This window comes from Artemia sp. Qi Xiang Cuo, chromosome 4 (assembly GCF_049724085.1).
Source record: "Artemia sp. Qi Xiang Cuo chromosome 4, ASM4972408v1, whole genome shotgun sequence".
In the NCBI taxonomy this organism is placed as follows: Eukaryota; Metazoa; Arthropoda; class Branchiopoda; order Anostraca; family Artemiidae; genus Artemia; species Artemia sp. Qi Xiang Cuo.
In genome coordinates this window covers 11,389,436-11,410,323 of record NC_142797.1, presented here as the reverse complement: position 1 = coordinate 11,410,323, position 20,888 = coordinate 11,389,436, and the positions used below count along the sequence as shown (strand labels likewise).

The window sequence follows — 20,888 nt, the reverse complement described above, 5'->3', positions numbered from 1 at the left end:
CGGTCTACACAGCAACTTTTTTTGTTGACACGGAGTGGTGCCACAGAATGGCAAGGAGGAATACATGAAAGATCACAATGTAACAATTTAAGCTCTTTTAGATTGATCTGCATAAATATTTGTTAAAATATCAAAACTGTATCTAGGTTTTATTTCACTCCTAAAATATTATTTTCATTTTTAATTAAAATTAATTAATTGCAACAGCTATAATATACCTTTATGTGGGCTTATCTGATCAAAATTTAACTTTAACGTAGGTTCTTATAAAGTTTTCCAAAAGAGTAAGAAAAGTAAAGAGCAATAATAAAATCTAAAACAAACATAATTAAACCAAATAATAAGCCGAACCTAAAGCGAACAGGAATCGCCACAAATAGAAATGGGAGAACTCCGGTTAATTTCGATGGCTAAGAAGGGCACTAGAACTAGCCCCCTCCTAAATTTTTATGAATGCCCCTTCTACATGTAGTAGCCGAAAAAAATAAAATTGTGGGAAGAACTTTGCTCTTTACTAAGTAAACGCTAGTGCGTTGATTTTGGTTTATAAATGGACCACAAGACGTTAAATCTTAGACTGTCAAATTATATTTAGATCATTTCTATGGTAATTAATTAAACACCTTTGATAGGATTGATTTAGATAGGTTTTAGAAGGTGAGAAATAGAAATCCACCCTGAACACTATCATTCCTAACTGCAAATAAATTTAAGAAAATGTTTTTTTGAAGAAAATAAAAAACAAAATTAATCCTGAAAACTAAAAATTATAGTCCGTAAATAAAGGAGCTGTTCCCTCTTCAACCTACCGTCCTATGCGCTAAAGTTTTATTGCCATTTACTGAGATCATTTATGACCGCTACTAATCTGTTTATTGGACAATTGTAAGTGAGCTATTTACTTATTGCCTTTAAAAGAATTATAACTGAAGCTTTGATTGTTTAAAGCAAATGAGTATCAGCAAACTCTTCCATGATTGAAACAATGTGAAAGATACTTTTTATCCTATTCATTTTAGCCTTGGATTTGAGTAATCGATCTTAAAGTATGGGGGCAAAGAGTCAAACTTTAGTGTGAAGCATGGTGGGGTTAGCAGTCCCCACAATATATGACGTAGTTTTATTAGTTTTAAACCTTAATTTCGTTCTTTACTTTCATTCTTTAATTTCGTTCTTTCCGTTCTTTTCTTTACTTTCTTTCTTTAATTTCGTTCTTTACTTTACTTTCGTTCTTTACCCTCTCACCATTTCCCCAAACACATCCAATCAAAATTCTGAGATAGCCACTTTGTTCGACGTAGTTGAAAGGTCCGGAAATAATGTCTTTGAGGATGACAAAACTTTTTTTTTTAATTTAATATCTCTTCGTTTAGTGTTATTACAGAAAACAGATATTGGAGCCACATCATATCTCTCATTGAGAGGTTGCAAATTTACCCAATTGTCACTACACTTCACTATTAAAGCCGTATTTTGGATAGGGCCTTAAGCAGTGACCTATCCAATTGGTACCTCTGAACTAGTGCCAGGTGGGTTTCAGGAGCTCCTGTAAAAAGCATTTGTCTTCGGATAGACCTTGAATAGGTTTACCACAAGTATAAGGAGGGCTACAACCCTCTCAGTCCCAGTCTTCTCATCAAAGCTTATTTCGGGAAAACAATGCTTTGAGAAAAATAGCCTATTTAGTGTATTTGCTTAAAAAATAAAGCATAATTTTCCAAAATAAACCTTCGTCTCCGCAATAAGAGAAAAGGTCGTATCTCCATAGTTTGAAATTTTCAGAAGAGCAAAAATATCTCACAACTTTATATTTCCCCTCTGATAACCGTAACACAAAACGGATTGATACGTATTTTTTTGACGTATCAATCTGTTTCTGTATTACGTTTATCGGAGGGGAAGTAAAAAAAAGTCGTGAGGTTTTTTTTTCATTTCTTCTGAAACTTTACAATTAAGTAGATACGACCTTTTGATACCTGACCAACGATATACAAGCCTGTCACGTGCCGAGAACCAGGACCTTGTCAAAGCCTGGGCTCCCGGTACTATATAGCACTCCAATAGACGATGTGCAACTCATGTGATGTTCTGGCTATGTTCTTTTATTGGATAACAGTCTACAACAACTCAATTCTTTTTATGTTTATTTTATCAAAGTTCCTTTTAAAGTCACGGTTACTATTAGTAAGAGTTACTCCTTACTTACAGTTTGTTAATATAAACTATTAGGTACTGATACACCGTAGTACGATGCTACAGATGTAACGGTATTGAGACATTGAGACCTTTTCATTAAAAACAAATTGATAAAAAACAATTTTTGTTAATTAATTATAGTTATAACAAATACAATAACAGCTACATAATTTATGCTTATTTACAGTTGTGAAAGACTGCTTATGCATGGTACCTAAGGTGTTAGCAAGTTCCTAGTTAAGGAGCCAACTTATCGTCAATTGTAAGGATCGCAGTCCAAATTTTCAGAAGAAGTATTTTTATAATTCAGCCATTGAAATTTTTGCATCTTTTAGGGCACAAATTGAAATTTCATCTTCTCCCTTATAACTTTTATGTTAATTTAGCTGTACGAGCGTAATTTGTATTTCGACTCATTTTATTCAGTATATTTTGCATGCCTACGGGAATATGCTTTTCACTCTTAACAAAATCTCCGTGATAAGCAGAAATATGTCTATTCCTCACTTATCATCTTTGAGATTATATTTTGCTACGTCATACATACAATTATGAACTTTTCAAAGCATTTAAAATTGCTGAATCATTTTACAATCTCCGTAATGTTACTTTCAACAGCCTACTTGTACTGACAGATGTACTTTTCGAAAATCTATTCAAAAGCTGTCTCAAAAACTCCAGACTCCACCAAATGAACTGCAAATCATTGATGTATTATCTTCCTACCATATATGCCCGAAGGAGGGGGAAGTGGGAACCACGAGTTATTTGCCTCTTCTGCTGCTGAAACGCCAAAAACACAGAAAACGGTAATATTTGTAATATTTGAGAAATTACGAAATTTTTGCAACAAATGTCATTTAAACCCTCTTACCTTTTTGAATAATTAATGCAGTCTTGCCGACGTGGAAAATAGCTACAAGCTACTGCAGTAGCTAGGGGAGTAGCTCCAGCATTTTTATTGTGAGGGGGCAAGAGGGGTCCACATCCGAAGAGTCAAGGGGCAAGGGGAATGTACTAACTTGTTCCTGCAAACTATTAGGGGGAACTGTACCCCCTTCCCTTTGCTCCCCCTCCAAACGAAGCCACTGTTAGTAGCCCAGAAGTAGTTATAAACACATAAACCATCTTTTGGGCTTAGGCAAGTAGAATGATAAGGAAGATGGCTCAGGAATTAAGACTCTTCGCCTTCGGTGAAGTTTTCCAGTATTGGATATATTTTTTATAAGTTTTTAACTTATAATGACGTAATTAATTTGACGTAATTTTAATTTGAGCCAATTTTCCCAAATCAGGTGAAAATGAGAGTGAAAAATGAAAAATGAGCCAAAGATAAAGACAAAGATATACTAAAGAAAACTAACCTGTTTCTCTGGATACTTGAACTATCCAGGCTTATCTTAATTTTGACATAAGTTTTTTATAATCTTGGAAAAATTATTTTCAAACCTAATTGTTTGGTTCTAAGCTTTAACTTCAGTGATTAAAGCCCAATTTACGGTAAAACAGTGACAATCAAACAATTCGTAGTAACAAACTGTAGTTAAGGAATGACTCTCCTCCATTCTACCAGCGCTCTAAAACAAAGGAATTTTAATTATAACTAATTGATCAAATAAATTTGCTTTTTATGCTAATACCAAATATATAAAATTCATTCAGTTTAATGTTGCTCATCAAATGCTACGAGCCTGAGAAAATTTGTCCGATTTCTTAAAAAGGGCAAAACACCACCAGAATCAGCATACCAGAAAACCTTACTGTAGGGGTTTCAAGTTTCTACTTACAAAAATGTCGAATTTTGCACTTTTTTTTTTTGCTAGAAGAAAGATCACAGGTGCGTGTTTATTTATATTTTGTTTGTTTTTTTGTTTTTTCCAGGGTTGATCCTATCAAACCATTGACCCTAAAAGATCAGGAGAGGACTGACTCAATCGAAAATTATAAGTTCTGGTGCCTTTTTAAGTGACCAAAAAGATTGGAGGGCAACAAGCCCCCTTTCCCACGTCCTTTCCCCCCAAAATACATTCGATTAAAATCCCGACATTAGCATCTGGTTCAGCATAGTTAAAAAGTCCAGTAACTATGCCACAGGGGATGACATGAACCTCGCCTCCCCCCTCCCCTCACAGACCCTAGGGTAAGGGATGTAAGTTAGGGAATTTTTCCAATTGTTTATGCTAGTTTGGCTTATTGGGAAATATACAGAATTTTTTTGAATTTTTTTTCGAGGTGTTGAGGACTTTCCACTGAGAAAATTTGCCTGGAAAAGTTTTTCACAGAGGGGGGGGGGGTGATTTCCCGGTATTGTTTCAAAAACGATCAAAAATTAAATAAAAACAAGTATTTCAACTGAAAGTAAGGAACAAAATTAAAACTTAAAACGCATAGAAATCATTCCACACATTAGAGATATAGTTTGAAAGCCTGAAACTTGAAATGTATCCAAATTTTCTTTACTCAGATAATAAGCTATTTTCTGTATTGTCAACACTTTTTGACAAGTAATTAAACTCTGATTTTTTTTTCAATTTATTGCAGATGCAACTGAATGAAATCAGGTACATGTGCAAGTACTTATAATGTGGGAGAGGAGGTAGAAAAAAGCTTTAGTATGGAAATTATATAGGCCTACAATATATCAGAAATTGTGTGAAAAAAATACCTCAAAATTTCTGTGGTGAACGGGCTTAGAAGTCCCTTTGCATACGCAGCTGAAACACCCGCAGAAATAGTTAGTAAAGCAAGCCAAGGTTTGAGAATATGTAGTCTTTTCATTCGACTTGCTATTATATAACGTTTTTCCTTATATATTATAACGTTTATAACGATATTATAACGTTTATGACGATATTACGTTTATAACGATATTATAACGTTTTCCTTATATATATATTGGTGCCATCAGGGGATATCTTGGGGAGCCAAGCGCTACAATCAGTTTTGTTTTTAAAAAGACTTCAAGGAGAATATTTCTCATTTTTCCTAATTCTGTACATTTTTAAATGTCTTCGTGTTTCACAGGGAGGATATTCACAGCACCCGCTACTACCAAGGATGACATAAGTGCATATAAAAGTCTTTTACATTATAAATTGAGTTCCCAATTTTTCCTTATTTCTGAAGATATTTTTCCTTACTTGTAAAGACAGACAAAAATTATTACAAAAAGTCAGACTTTAGTGAAATGAACTAGGGATTGAGGAGCACCATCCCTTATATACGGAATAATTTCTGCTTTTTATAAGTTTTAATGCTGCTCCTTACTTTTAGTTGAAAAAACTTGTTTCTATTCAATCTTTGGATATATACATTAGTACCATCAGGGGATTTGCTGGGAAGCCAAACGCTACAATCAGCTTTGTTTTTACAAAAATTTAAAGGAGGATATTTCGTATTTTTCCTATTTTATACATTTTTAATGTCGCATGTTTTATAGGGAGGATATTCACAGCACTCGCCAAGAATTGCATAAGTGCATATGTGAGTCTTTTTCCTTATAAATTGAGTTCTTAATATTTTCCTTATTTTTGAAGTAATCCACTTAACCTGTTCAAACTGCCAAAGTTCATTTTCACTGCTTTTTATACTTAAATGTTGTGCAAAGTAAAACTGGGTTTATAGGACCTTGCATCAAATACGCTTTTAGAATTTTAAAACAAGAATCAATTTGCAAATTTTTTCAGAGATAAGTTTAATAAGTGTTTGTCTAGAAAACACTATCAGAACTGAAAATCATTCCAAAGTTTCAAACCAAATTTGGAATTGTATTTGTGATAGCATCGTTAATTACCCGTTGTTGAAACTTGGTAAATACCATTTACACAATTGTGAACCTCAACAAGATGGGGTTATGCCTCGTTGGATCTCCAAACCGCAGACCAAAATTACGGGTTGTAGGCATTAATAACTACCTTTAGTTTATGAGTTTGTTTTTAAAGACGTGGTTATGAATGAATAGTGAGAGACAAAGGTGGTAACAAATTTTTATTATAGCTATTCTTACAGCTCCTAACTTCTTTCATTAATGGACTGTTTTATGTTGTCATACCTGGAAATTTTGTTAAAAAAAATATATATCTGGAAATTTTGTTAAAATATATATATATATATATATATATATATATATATATATATATATATATATATATATAATAAATAAAAGTTCAAATAGGGAAAAAATCCTTTTAATAGACAGTGATGATAGAAATTCACAAAAATACCAGATATTTCGGTCACATATACAGTGACCGTATTTGTATAGTGACAGTATCTGGTATTTTTGTGAATTTCTATCATCACTGTCTATTAAAAGGATTTTATCCCTATTTGAACTTTTATTTATCGTCATGGAAAGGCAGTGTGGTCTCCGAAATATATATATATATATATATATATATATATATATATATATATATATATATATATATATATATATATATATATATATATATATATATATATATATATATATATATATATTTTTTTTTTACAAAATTTCCAGAAACCTCGCTATTCTTCTATAATTTTTAAGTGGCTATATACCTAGAAAGAATTGTTTTCTGACTTAAAAATGTCCAAATACTTTACCCCTCGGTAAATACCCCCCCCCCCCAAAAAAAATACCCCCCCCCCCCCTAGGAAAAGAAGGCTTTCCAAATTTAAGATTTTTTTAGTTTTATTTTTTTAATTTCCGTAGGGGGAAGGAGTTTTGTTACTTGTGTATTATGGACAACTCACTGAAGTTTACGCTGTGTAAAACTCAAGAACAAAACCGATTTCTTTGTTGGTTTTTTCAGATTTGCACTTATGTTATTTATGCCTTTCATTTGTGTTATTTTACTGCGTTCATGGCCGTATATTTGGCTTTAAAATACACTTATTTATTTATCTATCTAATATGCCAAATAATTGTACCAAACACATTTTGCATGCAGACCCGCTTTACTTTACCCCCCCCCCCTCCTAATGTGCAAATCTATACCCCAAATTGATTCCTAAAGTAACGAAGAAACTAACAAAAAACCCGGTGTGTTCTCGAATTTTACGCAGTGTAAACTTGAGTGAGTGGCGCGTAACACACAAGTACCAAAATTCCTTTCCCCTACGGAAATTAAAAAACAAAACTCAAATAAAATTCTCAAATTTGGACATCCTTATTTTCCACGAGGGTATTTTCCGGGAGGGGGGGGGGTGCGTATTTTCCGGGGGATATTTTCGGCGGAGTGTGGGGGAGTGTTTTCCGTGGTGGGTATTTTCAGGGGGGATATTTTCCAGGGGGTATATTCCGGGGGTATTTTCCTGCGGGGAGTTATTTTCCGGGGAGTATTTTCCGCGGGGGGTATTTTCCGTGGGGGTATTATTTGGTGGGGTATTTTCCACGGGGGAGGGGGGTTAAACGCTGGCCACTGTATTTTTCATTATAATTTGATTTTCCAATTTTTCCTTATTTTTGAAGATATCCAACTAACCTATTCAAACTGTCAAATTTCATTTTCACTGCTTTTGGTACTTAAACGTTGTGCAATGTAAAACTGGATTTATAAAACCATGTATCAAATACGCTTTTAGAATTTTAAAACAAGCGTCAATTTGCAAATTTTTTAGAGATTAGATAATAAGTATTTGTTTAGAAAAAGCTATCAGTACTGAAAATCCTTCCAAAATTATGTACCAAATTTGGGATTTGTGTTGTGATAGCATCTTTAATTACCAGTTGTTGAAACTTGGTAAATACCATTTACACAATTGCAAACCTCAGCTAGATGGGGTTATACCTCGTTAGATCTCCAAACCACAGACTGAAATTACGGTTTGTAGGTATTAATAATTACCTTTAATTTATTAGTTTGTTTTTAAAAATGTGGTTATGAATGACTAGTGAGAAGCTAAGGTGGTAACAAATTTGCATTATAGCTAGTCTTACAGCTCCTAAATTCTTCCATTCATGGATTATCTTATCTTGTTATACGTTACCTCCTGTAAAGGGGCAAACTGCTCATGGTAAAACTAAAACTATATACATAGATATGACACCGGCAGGGGGGGGGTAATGACTTCCATCATAAATTTTTAGAAAACAATGCTAAAAATTCTAATTTTGAAACAAAAGTTCCGATTTTGTTTTTGGATTTTGATATTTACCATATTTTAAGCGCTTAATACAACAAAAGGTAAGCAAGAAGACATGCACTCCTCTATATTCCAAAATAAACTGTACACAAAGAAATAATTTCGAAAGTTGTCATCGCATATCAATTTCCTTGACATCCTAGAGGTATTTTTTTTTTTTATACAACAAGTTATAATTTTTTTTCCATGGCGGATGAACAAATCTTGATCTTCTGAGGACTGGAACTTGCATTGGTTTTCCAGAAATAAAATTCCTTCTATGACTATTTCTATCTTGAAGCTATGATTCAACGAATACCTTACATTTTGTCTTAAGTAAAATGACCCTGTTTCGAAGCTTAACTTTTTAGAAATCAAATACCTCTGAGCATTGATAGAACTCTACATTATTTGTTTCGACAACTTAAGCGATTTCCGTATGTCTCCTAAATTATTAGGAAATATTACCAGAAGTCTTGATTTCGAAACAAAAGTTCCGATTATTTTTTATTTTTTTCCAATTTTTATTTTGAAGTTGTGTAAAAAGTAAACAAAAAGGCGAGCACTCTTTTACATTTGAAAATGAACAATACACTAGAAGTGTGTGTAACCATACACTAGAAGAGCCTGTGAACTTAATGAGTATATAGCTACTTTTAATACCGTTTCTTCCTGTGTTTTAAACCACATTTCTGTATTCACCTTCAGAAGTTCTGCTCAGAATTGCAGTGCCATTTTTTAACATTAATGGGGTTAATAAGGGTATATGAATTTATTTACTTTAGTAAGCTTTATACGGAGTGTAATTACTTCTATTGCAGTTTTGCATTTACAGTATCATGGTTGTAACCAAACCATGATCTCCACGTTTAAGTAAAAACAACTCTGATGATCGTAAGTGAATATAAATTCTTCTTGCAAAGGAAAGGGAGTGAAAGTGGAAAAAATATTTCCAGGCTATGGTGCGAAAATATTTGTTTTCATTATAGAAACTTTCAAGGGTGTATCCAGGATTTCTGTTCCAGCAATTTTCATACATTTTCCATATTCGTCAAGGAGAAGGGCTAGACACCCCTTAATTTTCACTCTAGATGACTTTGACCCACTCTGTTCTCGTTTTTAGCAAGCACTTTAGCAAACAATTTGGGAAACTCCGCTTCGAGATAAAATCAACTTTATTATCCCAAATTTTAAACAAGTAATAGTTGATTTTAACATATCCATGTTTAAATGTTTTTAATTGTCCTCATAATTAAGTGAACTTTGGGATTATGTGAAAAATAAAATAAATATATTTTCCTAGATATTTACCACTTAGAACCCAAACAGTTTTCTAATACACTGAAATATGAACAGACGAGAAAAATACCAATTTTTATTGTCATATAATGTCAGCCCAAGAGCCAACTTTTCAAATCCCCAGCTAATTTCTGTCAACGTTAATATCGTCCATTCTATACGGGAGCTACTGTTGATTTTTCCATCTTATTGCCCCAATAAAAAAAAGCTGTTTTCCTAGCCTAAATAATAAAAAAAATCCGTGTCAATTTTCCAGTTGGAGCTATAAACACCTTAATGACTTGCGGCAATGAAACACCGGGTCTTGGGAAATTTATGATGCCCGGCAGTTCGTTTCATTGAGAATATTGTGGCGCTGCAGAACTAGGGAATCTGACCGTGTTATTGTCAAATTATTACGTAGTGTAAACACGTGTTGTCGTAAATATCTGGAAAAAAAAGAAATCAAAGTTCAAATATTTAGAGTTGTTCTGTGGCATTTGGCGTCTAGACAATCGAAATACCGAGGACAACCAAAATGAAATCTTACTGTTTGAATTGGTTAAGTGGCATCTCACAGAACCATACAAATCATTAAAAATGGAGAAAAATCCGGCAACAAATTTTTAATGAATAAGACGTCCACATGCAGCTATGCACTTTTTGGTAGTCCACGCCAAGTTATAAAAAAAAACGGGGAAAAAATTGTGGTGAACAATCAGCAAAAGAAAAAAAAAACAATCTGAAAACACATAGCACCAAACAGATTTAGATGGTGTAGCTTTCTTTTGAAGGTTAGTTGTCTTTTGGAAAAAAACAGATCGTTAATAACTGAATTTCTACGAGCGATAAGCATTGCCGAACTTAACTAATTAATTTTGTTTATTATTTTCACGATTAAGCCTGGCAACACTGAAAAAAATGGGTTGCTTCCCTAAACTTTTAAATAGCCAAAAGCAAAAAAAATTAGAAAATCACGGTTTTGGGGCATGAACAGAGCAAAGGTGCGTCTAGGACCTAAAAATATTTTTATTTCAATGTATTTGGTGCGTTAGAGAAATGTTATGGAATGAAATGACTTCACTTCAAGATAATGTAGGGGAAGGGAGGCGATTTTTTTTTGAACTCCCAGGCAATTTCGTTTTTTTTCCAATGAACACCCAAAAACGCATGTTTCAATAAATGTACAAACAAAAGTATTTTCCAAAATCTAGGGAGGGCAAGGCAAGCCCTCCCTCACAGATGGAAAGGGATTCGTTGTCTCTAAGAAAAATTGTTTGAAGGAAAGGTAAAGAAGAGCAGTAATAATGGAGACTTAAGAATATATCTTGGTATAGATTGCTTCTTCTTTACAGAGAAAACAAAGTCGAAACAAAGACTTAAATTTCGAAGGCTTAACAAATTTTGAATGTACTATTATAAAATGATAACTGTCTGAGCTGTCTTTCTAGCGATGTGTCGTCTTAGAATTAAAACTCTTAATTTATTCAGTAGCTTTCAGTTGTTGATTTCTGATAATAATTCTAGAAAAACTAGATAGGAAAAGTAAAAAAAAAAGTTTGATCGTTTTTGTTCGGTAGAAGATTCGGTAATCTACGTTTTGCAGTGTAAACGTAGTTCAAGTCCAGGTATAACCAAAGAAGACTGGGGCTTATGAAACCTCAGTTATTGTAAGAATATATGTTCGTTGTAACATCGTATTTTTAGTCACTTTTAGAATACGAAGACTTGAATGCTCACTTCAGTCCTTTAGGTTCCAAATCTCACATTCCCATCTACAAATTAAATTTTGGTTAAATAAGGACCATATTATAAAACATTTCTTTCACGCCTGAAGCTTGTATCTCCAATTTTTACGCCACTAGAACTGTTGCCAAAAATTATTCGCTGAGCTGTTATCAAAGGGAGGATCAACAGGTCAATGTAGACCAGGAAAATCAAAGTATGAACAAACTATACCCTGCTGACCTTCCATTTGAGAACGGCTTAGAAAATAGTATTTGAAAATTATCTCTGAAGAGTGAAAATATAAGATGCGATATATAGGCGTGCAAGGGCAGACAAAGTTAGTGTTTCACGCTAAGAATTCAGGTTAAAACTGACTTTAATGTTTTATTTGTTTAGTGCTTTATCTTTTATTGTAACAGGAACTGCCTCTTCTCATGGTCATTCATGGTCTCTTCTTTGGCTTTATAATAATTTATTCTTAGTTGAGCATAGCAATCTATATATATATATATATATATATATATATATATATATATATATATATATATATATATATATATATATATATATATATATATATATATATATATATATATATATATAATTTATGTAATAAATATATTAATTAATAAAAATGTATTTAAATATGTATTATAAATTTAATTTTTTGCTGTAAGTTAAATATTTAATAAATGTTATATAGACTTTTGTGAAATCACAAACTCTCATAGGTTTTTCTCCAGCGCAAAAGTGATGTTTTTTATTTATTCTTTTGTGATTGTTAAAAATTAGAATTTGAACTTGAAAACTTGTACATTTAGGAGATGGGCGTCGCAACGACGATTACAAGGTAGAAGAAAAACACCCCAAAAGATTTGATTTTTTGGCTCAAAATAAACCTCTGGGAAGCTGCGAAGCAAAAATAACAAAACGAGTATATTTCAAACAGATCATGGTAACGAACTGTAAGTAAGGAGCGACCCGGCTCAATGGTATCTGAAACTGTAGAAAACGGAATTTTGATAGAAATAGATACATCAAAAGAATTAGATTTTAATGCTGATTTCAAATATATAAGTTTCATCACTTTTAGTTCTACCTATCAAAAGTTACGCGCCTGAGAATATTTGGCTGATTTTTGAAAAGATGGGGAAATACCCCATAAGAGCTATATAAATTTAATGAATACCACACCATTGTATTCAGTGTATCAGAGAACCTTACTGTAGAGGTTTCAAGCTCTTATCTACAAAAATGTGGAATTTTGCATTTTTTGCCAGAAGAAAGATCACGGATGCGTGTTTATTTGTTTTTTTTTTTTTGTTTTTTTTTTCCCAGGGGTGATCGTATTGACCCAGGGGTCCTAGAATATCGTGGGAGGGCTCATTGGAATGGAAATAAAAAGTTCTAGTGCCCTTTTTAAGTGACAAAAAAAATGGAGGGTAACTAGGCCCCCTCTCACGCTCATTTTTTTCCCAAAGTCACCTGATCAAAATTTTGAAATAGCCATTTTGTTCAGCATGGTCGAAAATATTATAACTATGTCTTTTAGGATGACTTAATCCCTCAAAGCCCCCAGGGGGAGGGCTGAAAGTTATGAACTTTACCAAATGTTAACATATAGTATTGGTTATTGGGAAGTATACAGACATTTTCAGGGGGATTTTTTTCTGGTAGTGAGGGGTGGGTCGGCGGTTATATGGGAGGATCTTTTCACGAAGGAAGTTTTCATGGGGGAAGGGACATTGCTATGAAGGGGGCGCCGGATTTCCCATCATTATTTTAAAAAATCAGAAATTAAATATAAAAGACAAGTTTTTCCACTGACAGTAAGGAGCAACATCAAAACTTAAAACGAACCAAAAAATATTAGCTATATGATTGTTTTCACCTTCTAGTCAATGCCTCGCTCTTTAAGCCAAAGATTTTTTAGTACTTTCATAAGAGCTATTTATTCTAATTAACGGCCTTTGGGATTAAGGGGTCATTTTTAAAGAATTGGAACAAAAATTTGTTTACTTATTCAATGACGTTTAACCAAAATAAAAGCTGCATTAACTAAAAAACTATCATAAATTAAAAAAAAAACAAGTTTTTTAAACTGAAAGTAAGGAGCGACATTGAAACTTAAAATGAACAGAAATTATTCCCTATATGAAAGGGACTGTCCCCTCCTCAACGCCTCGCTCTTTACGCTAAAGTTTTTTATTGTTTAAAAAAATAAAGTTGTGAGACAGAGTCAAACTTGAGCGTAAAGAGCGGGGCGTTGAGGAGGGGATAGCCCCTTTCATATACGGTATAATTTCTGTACGTTTTAAGTTTTAATGTCGCTTCTTACTTTCAGTTTAAAAAACTTGTTTTTTTTCTTTAATCTTCTTGTAGAAATGGTAGTAGAGTAGTTCGAGAACACGATCAGCCAATTAAAATAGACTGTGATTTTGAACCAGTGATTTCTGCAATTTTGATAAATAAGAGCAATAGTACACAGAGGAAAGAGCACAAAAATAGAGCTGTAGTCTTAGTAATATGAATGCAATTTTAGATCCAAAATATGGTAATGTGTCACCTTCAGAATTTATACCGCCGTCAATTACGGAGTTCTTCAAAGCACCAGATTCACCTGTACAGATTAAGACCGGTAGCACTTTGAAATTGAAATGTGGTGCTGAGGGATTCCCGGAGCCTACTCTGACTTGGTACCGTGTAAGTAATTTATAATATAGAACCATGAAGTATTACAGAATGCTGAGATTAGTTACACAGAATTTTGAGTTTTAATTAAGCACCATGGAAATTTAAGTTTTTAAGCTCGAGCCCTTAGATACACCTTAGGTTGTTAGATAATTCTCTCATCAGAATACTGTAGGAAAAAGGATGCTATGATTACTTTGGCTTTTGTCCGATGTACCCTTTTTGGTAAAAAATATTCATGGTAACCTATACTTGAAGTTTAGATAGAAATTTGCAATCTTTGTGGCAGGGCAGATCTATTAGCCCATGGTTCGAGGGTTGGGCCTCACTGGCTTATTGCTTCGTCAATTAGTAAGAGAAAATTATGAAATACCTTCAATATGGGTTCTTGCAAAAAAAGTTCTTCATTGTAGCTAAATTTTTTACAGACTCTTCTTATGGCTAGTATTTTTTTCAGAAAAGTACAGTAGCCTTGCATACTAAGATTGTGCATACCCAATGCATAGTGTGCATACTTAGATTGTGCATGCATTACAGGTGTGCATACTATGTATGTTCAGTATAATACTGTTTAATCTTTATTGTCAGACTACTTCGTTAGCTGAAGTTCAATTTTAACATTCACTTCTCTTTAGTATAATGTTCGGCTTCTTCTAAAATGCCAATATGCTTCTGCTTCTTGTATAATATTCCGCCAACTTCATTTATAAACTCGAATTTGTGGAAATATTTATTGAATTTTAATCCCTGATATTCGGTTTTGCTGGAAATCACACGGGCTTCTTACTTACTTAGACTTAGATCCTCCTACGCCTGGGGGCGCATAGGGCAGCGACTATTGACCTCCAACTTGACCAATCTTGTGCCAAAGACCAAAATTCTTTCAGAGTGGTTCAAAATCTTGTCGCCTCTGTCTACAGGGATCGACCAAGTGTGTTGCGTTGTCTTCCAATCCTTCGAAAGCCAGATGGTCCAACACGATAAGTGGAGTAGGAGGCGTCCTTCGCTCATGCGGGTCATATGCCCCCAGTAATTCTATCTCCCTCATTATGACCTCATCAGTCACCAGTGGTTGTTCGGTATCAGCCCTTATCTGGGCGTTCGTTACTCTATCGGTCCAATGTACTGCAAGGATTCTACGCAGGCAATTATTCTCGAAGCCAAGTAGTCTTTTCTCAGCATTCTTTGAAAGGCTCCAGGACTCACATCCATATAAAGGACAGAGAGTACATTAGTCCTAAACAATCGCAATTTCAACATCTGAGAGTAGTATTTACATCTCCAAATATTCTTCAGCTGAGAAAATGCTCCAGATGCATATGCTATGCGTAGCAACACTTCTCTGTCACAATTCTCATATTGGGTAATTGTACTACCGAAGTAGTTAAATTCTCTGACCTCTTCTATATCAGTGCCCTTGAATCTACTTCCAGCTGCAATGGTCGTCACAACTCCGTTTGACATACTTTTCGTTTTATCAACATTAGTCTTCAGGCCTATGGGGGCAGCTTTCGCTGCTAGCTCATTTATATTATATTGAATGTCCTCTTGGCAGTGAGCTGCGAGTGTGATATCGTCAGCAAAATCACAGTCGTATGTTTGACGCTCGGGGCTTAGTTGTATGCCTCCTCTAAAGTGGCAGGCTCGAAGCACAAAATCTATAAGTATTGCAAATAAATCGGAGATAGTAAACATCCTTGACTTACACCGAACTCGACAGGGAACCATTCTGACAGCCCACTCTCCTTCTGGACTGCAAAAATCTGCGTCGCATACATAGCTTTAATCATATTCACAATTTTCGGAGGCATTCCATACGCTAGGAGAATTTTCCACATTGCCTCTCAATGCACAGAGTCAAATGCTTTTTCAAAAAGCCTTTAAACTTTAAAATAAGGTACACTTGCTATTCGTTTGAATCCTGCAGTAGAACATGTAAGCTAAATATCAGGTTGCAGCAAGAACGATTTGGGCGGAAACCATGTTGCTAATCCCTTAAAATTAAATCAACTTGAGTCTGAATTCTACTGAGTATAATCTGACATAGAACTTTACTTCCGACTGTCTGGAGTGTGATACCTCTCCAGTTATCACATGATGTCTTTTGACCTTTTTTGAAGAGTTTCACGATAATGCTTTTATTACAGTCAGGAAGGACAACCTTGTCGCCCCACACCCTGCCAAGCAACTTAAATAGTGGGCCGGCGAGAGATTTTTTCCCATATTTCTACAGCTCCGGAGGAACTCTGTCACATCCAGCTACTTTCCAATTTTTTAGCGACTTGAGGGCTATTACAACTTCCTGAAAGAAGATGGGGTCCGAATAGATATCCAAGCTAAATAGTGACAAGTCAGGGACCAATAGTGGCTCATTTGGTATCGGCTGGTTCAGAACATCCGAGAAATATTCACTCCAACGGTTCTGGACATCTACCTGATTGGTAAGCAGCTGTCCTATTTTATCTTCTATGAAGGGGCAAGGGTTTGTTTGCGCGCCGGAAAGCTTCTTAGTAATAATATAGACGGTTTTACTATCATCCCGACTGGCTGCTCTTTCAGCCTCACCTGCTATTTTCTTACCTAAAGAAATCTAAGAAAGGTAAAGAGGAAGGGTGGGTGAAAGCAGAGGATGGCTGGTCTCCAACAGCTCATTACACTTCCTGACTGAAGGGACATGAAATGGCAAGCAGCATCGCCGGTACGGATTGTAAAAATCCAATGACGTATTCTTTACCTCTTTTATTCAAAAGAAGGATCAGCAGGGCAATGTATGTTACTCTGTATTACCCGGCATACATTGCCCTTAAGGGCAATGTATGAGCTGCATTTGAAGGGAGGATCAGCAGGGTGATTTATGTTAAGTCATAATTCAATCTTCCTATTCGACATCACCCCACTGGTTTTCCTGTTGAGAACAGCTTGACAAAGGTTTATTTACAATTATCTCGGAAGTGTTAAGATGTCAGATACGACCTTCAGGTATAACAGCAAGAATGTGAGAAGCTTCGTCCCCTTGACCCGGTTGACTTGGTGCCACGCAGGGCATCCAGCAATTTATTAAGCATGCTGTTATTTCTATGGAATCCACATGATAATCTGTGGCTCTAGATTTTTATCATTGATCATTCTACTGTTTTGGTGGTAACCAGTTTCTGTCGTTACAGAGAATATCTAAGTTATAGTGTAGAAGAATTAGGGCTGACCGGTGTAAACACGTTGCTAAATCGTTTCTACTTGTAGAGAAAGAAGACAGAGTAGATCTGCTATCGAATCCAGTTGACGGTGAAAAATCCAAATTTTAGTTGAGTTTTAGCAGATATGGCAATATTTTAATGGTCTTAGGATAATCTATAGTAATTCCTAAATCACGCTATGGTAAAATTTTTGACTTCATTCTTTACGAGCGAGTATCACTTTACTTCGGCCTCAATTTTCACTCGCTCAAAACGCAGTAGTTAGCAACCCTGGCAAGTACAGCCCCGTCGTTGTATGCAGGAGAGCTCACGAACGTGACCTAAAGTCCACCATGAAATCATTGGACTTCCCTGATGTATTGTCAGGTGCCTAACTCGCGAAAATTTAGGAAAGACATGGATTTTTCAATTTTTTAAATGAAGATGCCCAAAAAATTTATTTTAAAAATCTAGAGAAGGGAACATTTCTGACTATTCAATCTTTTTTAATGAAGATAAAAAAACCATTTTTCAAAATCTAAAGGGGATAATTGCACCTCCCCATGTCTTAATTGGTTTACTTGTGTAATATTTAAAACTTTCATAATTTTCCCTTTTTGTTATTATCTCTGGGAGGAAAATATTACAGCTTGAAATAATAGTCCAATCTCTTGCCTAGTCCAATTTTCCGTTTCTATGAGAGGAACACTTATCACAGAATGAAAGTTATTCCTGTTCCATTTCAAATCTCATCTCTTTTATTTCTCCCCTGTCTCTTACACAGGAACAGTATATTCTGGCTTGTCTTGACAATTGGGTGTAGATCCTTCTAATATGAAACTCTTTTATAGAGGTTTATAAAATGATAACCTGCATCTGAATTTGAATGTTATTTTAATTTATAATATGTATTCTAAAAGACAGCAATGAAAGTTGACGTTTGGAGTAGCTAAAAAGAGGTTGAGTATCTTCCATTAAAGATATTTTCTATTAAAACATATAAAACATTATATATCTCACGCAGAGTACATCGCTACAGTTTAGATAACTTAGTACCTTAGACCCTATGCTCTATCCTTCAGAGCCTTCCTTTTTTCTGTTCCTCTGTTTTAAAATTCCTAAAGAAATGACACGTTGCTAAAATTCTTGAAGACGCCTCTCTATCTCTGATTCCTGAGTAAATTTAAGTTTTGGATCCAAGAAGTTGAGCAAGCGAAGAAAAGAAACCAGAGACTCGTCACCAGGTTCCTTGCTCAACTTCACTTACTCAAATCCTTGCATCCATAACTTAAATTTACTCAGGAATCAGAGGTAGAGAGGCGTCTTCCTTTCTTAGATGTTCTGGTGCACCGAAATCATACATGTTTGGAGTTTGGTGTCTATAGAAAACCCACACATAATTACTGTTACTTAAATTATTCCTCCAATCAATCTCCTGCTGTGAAAAGAGGAGTTGTCACTTATCTAGTTGATTGAGCATTGAAAGTTTGTTCAACACGCTTCTTCGATTTAGAGCTCAACCACCTTAGAGATATTTTATTTGGGAATGGTTATCCAATTAGTTTAATAAATTTTGCAATTGCAAAACGCATTAAAAGATTATCAGATAGATACACAGAAAACATAAATCGAACGGAAAATTCAGTTTATCTTGGTCTCTCATACGTTAAAGGGGTTTCAGACCACATTTCAAACAATCTAAGAAAAAATAACATTTACACTTACTATAGATCCAGAAAAACTATCAGTTCCCAAATTTATCAAGGTAAAGACCATATTCCAATAGGTGAAAACTGGTGTCCACAGAATTCATCGTTCGTATGGTCTTTGGTATATCGGAAGAACCGATCAGCGACTCACGAATAGATTAACTCAGCAGTCTAGTTCAATTAATAATACACTTAAAAAGCGGAAGAAACCAGAAAATTTTGACTCTGCCGTTGCAGAGCACGTTTTGAAAACCCAGACCATACTATTTTATTTAATCAAGCTAGCCTAATTTTGCATGACAAAGGTATTGTCCAGAACTACAGAGAAGCTGTTGAAATTATAAATACCAACATTTAGGTCTAGCTTTAAACAGAGATTCCGGTGATATAAGAATAAACGAGTCATATTTCGGTTTTCTCAAAAGAGAAGCAGATACTTTAATAATCCTTGAAATAAACCTTGAACCACTTTCCCAGTCATATAATCAAACACGTGAACAACCCCCTAGGTCTCGAAGGGTGTCTGCAAGAAATGTAATAATTAAAATCTGATATCAGATGACATAGTTCTCCAACTTATTTAATTGCTGGTTCGTTTTGCTTTTGAGTGAATGAATTGTTTTCTTTTCTTTTATTCTTCAGTTGTTTGCCAGTATTCGTCGATGGCAATTCAGAATTTCTTGGGTTTTATGCAAATCACGGATATTGGCGAATAACTCGCTTTTATGGTTGTTAGGAATTTGGTTTTAATTCTTATAATTTTTGGCTTTTATTGAATTTTATTCATCTTTAAGTTTTTGGTTTTTTCTTTGTTTTTTTTTGTTTCTTTTCACATTGACTTTCCGCATTTGTTTTTGTTGTTTTTTTCTTCGGCACTTACCTTGGATACATTATTTCGTTTTGCTCTGAAGAAGAGAGGCGTTTTTCCTGTCGAAATATTCGCTTTTTTTGTGTTTTTACAGTATTTTCATTTGGCCTTTAAAAGCCCCATTTTTGCTCGTTTTTCTTTCTTTATGACAAGGTCTTGACATTACTTATCCATGCATTCACCTAGGAAAAAACAGTATAACGAATCCATCAACCAAATAAACATGTCCTAATTCGTGCAAAGTTGTATAAGTTGTTATACAACTACATGCAAAAGCACCTTAAGTCTAAAATATTCTCAGTGGATCACCTCACATGAGGACTCTCAGAGGAATACACACTTGCCAATATGGGTTTCGGCGCATTAAATTCCTTACCCTAGCAAGTGGCATGCCTGCCATAGTAATTTATGGCGTCCCCTTGTGTAGTGTCACCTAGGAAGTATATGTAAAAATAAAAATAAAAACAAATATATCCATCAATTTTTAGCCATATTAAGTTACAATGATAAATACATAATTGCAGACCATAATAACCATTTAGGCGTAGTTTTAAGTCAGGTTTTAACTTCAGAAGCTGAAATTTTAACATTTATATTCTAGACTTGGTTCGAATTAATACTAAAATCCAATAAATATGTTCTAAATCTTGCCCTACAAAATCACTATTAAATTTACTTCAGTTTCATTTAATCGACGTTCCTTACTGATATTTCTTAGAGTACTAATGCTACAAACAAACTGTGCACTCTCCTCCTCTACGTCTAGCTTTATGATATCCGATTCGCTCGAGAAAAATCCATTTTTTTTATTTCCATTTAGTTTTTGGAGCAAAACTTTCTGGGTTTTTTTTCCACTGATCCTCTTCGAAAGCTTTCATACTGAAAAGTTCAGGACAAAAAAAATGAATTTATTAAGTATGATTTTTGCTAACAACTGAGCTATTTTAATTAGAAGCTTTACAGCTTTAGAAACTTCCCCTTGCTTAAAAAGAAGCTCATGTTGAGATCAGTTTGATCTTCATTTTCTTTTTAAAGTTAAACTTAGGGCTTTTGGAAATTATGAAAGCCTAAAAGTATGAGGGAAGATCTTGGCAAACGACCATGTATTTTCCTCTTAATGGCAGTTCAGTTATG

At 34.4% G+C, this 20,888-nt stretch overlaps 1 protein-coding gene across 2 annotated transcripts in view; it reads left to right on the top strand.

Annotated features, from left to right (window-relative positions):
* The window catches only part of LOC148952781 (fibroblast growth factor receptor-like 1), a 187,974-nt gene that overhangs the window by 81,451 nt on the left and 85,635 nt on the right, over positions 1–20,888 (top strand). For both annotated transcript variants that reach the window (XM_089088086.1, XM_089088085.1), the window contains exon 5: positions 13,856–14,016. In XM_089088086.1, the coding sequence (XP_088944212.1) occupies positions 13,856–14,016 (161 nt within the window). The remainder of the gene's footprint in view (positions 1–13,855; positions 14,017–20,888) is intronic.